The sequence below is a fragment of the Bos taurus genome, chromosome 18 (genome assembly GCF_002263795.3).
Source record: "Bos taurus isolate L1 Dominette 01449 registration number 42190680 breed Hereford chromosome 18, ARS-UCD2.0, whole genome shotgun sequence".
NCBI classification, from domain to species: domain Eukaryota; kingdom Metazoa; phylum Chordata; class Mammalia; order Artiodactyla; family Bovidae; genus Bos; species Bos taurus.
The window spans coordinates 51,617,414-51,624,318 of record NC_037345.1 but is presented as its reverse complement, the minus strand read 5'-3'; the positions used below and the strand labels follow the sequence as shown (position 1 = coordinate 51,624,318).

General features: G+C 47.5%; 1 protein-coding gene across 1 annotated transcript; it reads right to left on the bottom strand.

Moving 5' to 3' along the window:
• Positions 1–1,365: 1,365 nt before the first annotated feature.
• Positions 1,366–5,898, bottom strand: BSP1 (binder of sperm 1). The gene is given in 5 exon segments (NM_001001145.1): positions 1,366–1,558; positions 2,071–2,219; positions 2,874–3,005; positions 4,185–4,244; positions 5,809–5,898. Coding segments are annotated over 4 exon segments (405 nt in total). The 5' UTR covers positions 5,885–5,898; the 3' UTR covers positions 1,366–1,558; positions 2,071–2,082.
• Between the last annotated feature and the right edge of the window lie 1,007 nt (positions 5,899–6,905).

Sequence of the window (6,905 nt, the reverse complement as noted above, 5' to 3'; positions counted from 1 at the left end):
CCTTAAAATCTACTTGGAGAGTCAAAAAAGGAGCCTTCTTTGCTGTTTCTCTGGGACCAGAAGGGAACATCTTCTGATTCCCATTAACTGCATAGCTCTTACAACGTCCCAGTTTCCTTTTCTAAATTTTTAATATCTATTGGTTGGTTTTGGCTGCGCTGGGTCTTTGTCGCTGTGTTGACTTTTCTCTAGTTGTGGCGAGCAGGAGCTACTCCCTAGGTGCGGTGCCCAGGCTTCTTTCTCATCGTTGTGGTTTCTCTTGTTGCAGTATACGGGCTCTGGGCCCCACGGGCTTCAGTAGTTGCGGTGTGTGGGCTCAGGAGTTGCAGCTCTGGGGCTCTAGAGCCCAGGCTCAATATTTGTGACGCTCGGGCTTAGCTGCTCTGTAGGGTGTGGGATCTTCCTATACCAGAGATGGAACCAGTGTCTCCTGTATTGGCAGGCAGGTTCTTCACCACTGAGCCACCAGGGAAGCCCCTGGTTTCCTTTTATTTGTTTTTAATGGAAGTCTTTTTAATTAAAATACTTTTTATGTTTTAAGTTTAAAATTATTTATTTTATGTCCTGGTTTCAAGTGAGGCTCTGCGTCTCTGGCCTTAAATCACAGAGGACAAATATTCTATCAACACGGCCTTCCTGCGCAGTGATTAAACACCTGTGTACCTCTTCCCTGGATGGTGAACGGAAGTCCGTCACTAGGTCTCGTGGATTCCTTAGGCACTGGGTGTTTTTAACCAGGATAAAATTGAGTGATCAGGACCTTTCAGGCCCTTCATTATTTCTAACACACGTAAATTTAACCTTCTTTCAATCAGGCCCAGTTAGCGACGGAAACGTTTGTCTAAAATTCCTGTTTGTTTTAAAAAGGAGAGTGGTCCTGTTGATAAATACCAAGGATGTGTCAGATTCTGTACTAGTACTGAGGTCAGGGAAAACACAGTCCATCCTGGCCCTTCTCCAAATTACTGCCCCACCATGGAAGGTAGGCAGTTTAATTTTAAGGAAAGAAAGGATGAACTGGAAAGAAAAGACATGATCCAGACTGCTTATCCTATGGAGTCAGAGAACAGGTTCAGGAAGGAATAACAACATTTCAGCTAAGTTGGGAAAAGACAAATCTTTTATGACAAGGAGCAGTCCTCCATACCTTTTGGGACCCTCCTCCCCCCACCTCAGATCTTACCACCAGGTCTTCATCTGTCAATCAAGCCCCCAGGAAGGACAATTGTGATGTGTATTGATTTTCCACTGGGACCCCAAGGAACGGAAAGGAAAACAAGAAGATCCTGCCTGGTTAACCTGAGCACGTTGAGACCCTCCCAATCAGGTTTCTTTGTGGACGAAAAAAAAAGAAAGACCACCCCTGCTGAGAAAGTGGTTTATTGATTGGATCCACGCATAGGGGGAACATGGTGGAGATGTAGGGAAAGGATTTCACCTCTGGCTTTCAGAGCATCATCTTCATGCTTGAGAGTTCTTGATTTTCTTCACTGAGGTTTCAAAGGCTGGATTGCATCCATGGCCAAGGGTGGATGCACTGGACAGTGACTGAACATAGCTTTGGGGTCAAGGTTAACGAGTCAGTTTTGTTTCTCAGTCAGTCCCACGGAGGGCAAAGGTCTATGTCTCCTTTGCTCTCTGCTCTTTCTATCTCGATTCCTGCTGTCTCATGCCTGCTCCAAGATTATGTTGTCCTGTCTCCGCCCCTCTCTCACTTTCTCTTCCACCTCATCTTGGCAGTGATCCTCCCCAGATCCTCCTCCTTCCATTTGTCATCCTGCAAACTCTCTTTCTCCTTCCCTGTGGGACTCTCCTCTCTCCATTGTTTGCAGTTTGCCTTTGTCTCTCCCTCTGTTTCCATCTTTTGTCCCCTTTCTCCTCTTCATCCTCTCTGCAAGCTTCTCCTCGTGAAACTCTGCTCCTCACTCTTCCTCCTGCGTTTTTCTCCCTCATCCCCTCCCTCCACCTGCCTCCTCTCTCCTCAATGGGCATCTGACTCCACCTCTTTATCCAGCTCTGTCTCTTCCCTGCTCACCCCTGTCTCTTCCCACCCTCCCCAGATACTCTTACCTCTTTTTATGGCTAGCAATACTTCCAAGCTCTGTCCTTGTCGTAGTTTGGAGAGAGTGAGCACCAAGACATCCACATACTCCCAATTTTTGTGCAAGTCTCATATTTCTTGCCTCCATAGATAAAGGGGAAGACACATTTAGCATAGTCTGAAAAACAGAAGGAATGGGTGAAACATTAATTGCGGGAGGGTTATTTTTAATCATATCAAGAGAAAAGGGGGCTTCCCTGGTGGTGCATGGTAGAGAATGCCTTGCAACGCAAAGGACATGGGTTCAAACCCTGGTCTGAAAGATCCAGCAGGTAGAGGAGCTGTTAAGCCCAGGCACCTCAACTACTGAGCTGACACCCTGCAACTACCGAAGCTTGTACTCCTAGAAACCTGTGCTCCCCAACAAGAGAAGCCACCGAAATGAGAACCCCACACACCAATGGAGAGTAGACCCCACTCACCGCAACTAGAGAGGAACTGGGCATAGCAACAAAGACCCAGAGCCGCCCAAAAAAAAAAAAAAAAAAAAGGAGAGAGAGAGAGAAAGGGACATGAATGGAACACAGGGGGCTGGATCAGGAGACACCTGAGACTACCCTCTCAGTTCAGTTCAGTTCAGTTCAGTCACTCAGTCGTGTTTGACTCTTTGCGACCCCTTGGACTGCCACATGCCAGGCTTCCCTGTTCATCACCAACTCCCAGAGCTTGCTCATACTGGTGTCCAAGGCTTCCCTCTAGGAGGCAATTTGGACTTTCCCCCTTCATCTGGGAAGCCAGGTGCTTCTCACCCGAGGACAGGCTGCACACTTACCTCTCTGAGCACAGTATTTCCATCTTCCTACATAGTCTGCATCGAGGGAACACCACGGGAATAAGGAACCATGCACTGTGCAGTCAAAATGCTTTCTGTTTCTATAGACGAATGGGAAAACGCATTCTTCGTCTGAAAGAAGAAAGGCATCGTTCCCTTCTTTCGCACTTAGGGCTTCATGACGTCTGTGGTAACTCTGGCAAAATCTCCATCCAAGCCTGCCCATCAGCCCCAAACCTGCTGTGTACAGAGCCCCTCCTAAGCATCGGGGATGCCAAGGTCAATGTGGCGTGGTCCCTCCCTCAGGGACTGGGAAGGCTTCTCTAACTTTGGACAGTTTCTACTTTATTTATTTTTTGACAGTGAAGAAAATTTTATTTAGAAATATAAGCCTGTCTACGTGCTGTTCTGTGCTTAGTTGCTCAGTTGTGTCTGTCTACAGATACAGAGAAAGTGGTATAAACAGTGACTGCTAAGTTGCTTCAGTTGTGTCTGACTCTTTGAGACCCTATGGACTGTAACCAGCCAGGCTCCTCTGTCCATGGGATTTCCCAAGCAAGAATACTGGAGTGGGTCGCTGTTTCCTTCTCCAGGGGATCTTCCCCACCCAAGGATCGAACCTGTGTCTCTTAAGTCTCCTGCCCTGGAAGGCAGGTTCTTTGGAGAAGGCAATGGCACCCCACTCCAGTACTCTTGCCTGGAAAATCCCATGGATGGAGGAGCCTGGTAGGCTGCAGTCCATGGGGTCGCTAAGAGTCGGACACAACTGAGCAACTTCACTTTGACTTTTCACTTTCATGCACTGGAGAAGGAAATGGCAACCCACTCCAGTGTTCTTGCCTGGAGAATCCCAGGGACGGGGAGCCTGGTGGGCTGCCGTCTATGGGGCCGCACAGAGTCGGACATGACTGAAGCGACTTAAGCAGCAGCAGCAGCAGCAGCGACACCTGGGAAGCTGTAAAGAGTGACTAGCCGACATGTTAAAAAGATATAATTTGGGAGGTTTTGTGTACTGAGATGAATTTGGGGGAGTTTCTACTTTAGCACCTGACACCAGCTCTGAAGCCTGGGCCCTATGTTCAGAGTCCAATCCCACCATTTACAAGATGTTCACCCCCGATGCTGGTTTGGATGCCCCTGGGAGTATGTGTGCGACTGAGGGTAGCGTTAGCTCCTGCTTGTAGTGTATCTTTGGAGAATCCCCGTCACGGTTCCCCTGCCACACACGTTAGCTTGTTGCACTGGACTGTCCTTTTGTTGTCATTCTCTCCCCTTGTTGATTGTCTTGGGTATCTGCCCGAGGAACACTACCTTCAGGTAATTCAGCAGGACCGTCTTGGGTAGGTTCAGTAGAAACACCTTCGTCCTGATCTGGAAGAAAAGCAGGAGAAAAGGAGACTGCTGGAGGAGGAGCAGGAACAAAGCAGGGTCAGGGTTTGGTGGGACAAATTGAGAGAGTAGCGTGGACATATATACACCACCGTGTGTAAAATAGATAGCCAGTGGGGAGCTGCTATACAACGCGGGGAGCCCCTCCCAGCACTCTGCTGTCAACCGAAAGGGATAGGATGGTGGGTGGGGTGGGAGGGAGGCTCAAGAGGGAGGGGACATATATATATACATATATATGCGCATATGTAAGTGTGTGTGCATGCTGAGTCGCATCCAACCCTTTGCAATCCCATGGACTGTAGCCCTCCAGACTCCTAAATCCATGGCATTCTCCAGGCAAGAATACTGGAGTGGGTTGCCATCTCCTCTTCCAGGGGATCTTCCCAACCCAGGGATCGAACCAGTGTCTCCTGGGCCTCCTGCATAGGCAATCGGATTCCTTTACCACTAACCCCAATGGATGCCTATATGCATATATAAATATATATGTATATATGCGCACACACACATATATATGGGCTTCCCTCCTGGCTAAGATGGTAAAGAATCTGCCTGCAATGCGGGAGACCTGGGATCAATTCCTGGGTTGGGAAGATCCCCTGGAGGAGGGCCAGGTAACCCACTCCAGTATTCTTGCCTGGAGAATCCCCATGGACAGAGGAGCCTGGTGGGCTACTGTCCATGGGGTCACAAAGAGCTGGACATGACTGAGCAACCAAACACACACACACACACATCTATCTATCTATATATATATATGCACCTATGGCTGACTGGAGACGTTGTATGACAGAAACCAACAAAGCACTGTAAAGCAATTATCCTTCAATTAAAAATAAAAAACCAAAACCATGATAACAGAAAAATAACAACAACCAAAAAAGAACGAACAGGGCCACAACTGGAATATCATCTGTAGTGGGACCTGCCCTGCATCTCTAACTTTTATCTTCTTGTATATTTTGAAGTGCTTGTTCACCCTGAACAGATAAACTTGCTGACTAGAAGGCTAAGAGAACAGGTGAGGGAGAGACTGACCCGTTCTCACTGCTTGCCTATGGACCCACATGGATTCAGCTACGAAGCACAGACACTGCTGTAGCAGACAATGCACAGGACCAGCCTGGAGACCACACTGTCCTTGTTTCCCATGACATTACAGAAAAAGTCTGAATGGACTTTTTGGCCAACCCAGTATTTCAAATAGTTAGCTCTACAAAGATAGAAATACTCATTTGGACAAGATAACCAACCCTGGTGTAGGTTGCCCATGCCTGGGACAGTGCAATGGAGATTTAGGAATGAGGCAGCTCCCAAAAAGGCCTTTGGCTTTACTGCGAAACTCACCTGGGTTTCAGTGTCACGGAGTTGGTGGAAAATTAATAAAATGTGAAACTCTTCATAGCGTCTTGCCCTTGGAATATACTCAAGAAATGCGATACATATTTGTAACCACTATTATTATTATCATAACTTTTACACATCAATCCACGTCTGGGGCAGGCTCTCTCTCACCAATTCTAGCCCATCTCCCTTCTCTCACCTCCATTCACAGGGTCCAGTTGTAGAAACACAGACACGCCAGCCCAAATCAGAAAGAGCCCCAACTGCAGTGCCATGGTAGCTTGCTCTCCTGAGACTGACCAGCATCCATCTGCTCCTTTTGTAACCGGTGACCTCAACATCCTTCAACCTGATAAGAATCAAGCTCACCTGGATGATGCTTGATCATTCCCCAGCCTGAGAGCATGAAGTTCAAGTTTATCTCTCAGATGGAAACTACAGGACATTGGCTGGCAGTTTAATGTCTCCAAGCCTCAGTGGTTTGAAAGGCATTTAAAAGGAGACCTAGGTCCAGTGGTTATGAATTTAACGAGGCAGCAGTGAGCGATAGCAGGAAGCGAGGTCTTAATTCTCTGCCCAGGACTTGAACCTGGGGAGCCTGGATGAGAACCAGGAATCCTAGCCATCTGCCAGCAAAGGGTAGACTCTAGAAGCAATTTTTCCCTGGATCTTTGCTCCCAGTGAAAAATGCATTTGTCATGGAGGCAAAAACTTTGAATGCAATACAAAGTTTATTGTTAGAGACACAGCACAACAAGTGGGAGAGCACACGGAAAAACAGTTTAGTTAAGATAGAAGCAAGGCAGAGACACACAACCAGAGAGAAAGGGTGTGGGTGTCTGCTTTAGTGAAGAGGAGCAGCAAAGAGACTAAGTCATTTATATAAGTGAATTCTTCAGGGTGTGTGTTTATCTTTAGCCAATTATCTGGTTTCCTTTTCTACACCTAACCTACCCTGGGGCCCTCCCCTGGGTGCTCATGCACCCCCTCAGCCAGGATGGATCTCAAGTGAAGGCTTCTGGGAGGAGCAAGACTCATTATGGCCTCCTGTTATCTCCTGACTTTTGACCCACAAGGAGCCTTTCTGTGCACATGGAGTGGCTCACTTGTTCCCAAAAGTGGAGGGTTGGGAGTGTGGAGATCCCTTAATCCTTTACTCAAATAGGCTTTTTCCTGTCTTTGTCCTTGCCTTGATTATTACCTTGACAATTGCCATGAATCTTAAGGTGTTTACAAGAGACAAAGGCTGGCTATTAACCTTGTTTCTATTGTTACTTCTATTCCTGAGGGCAAAAG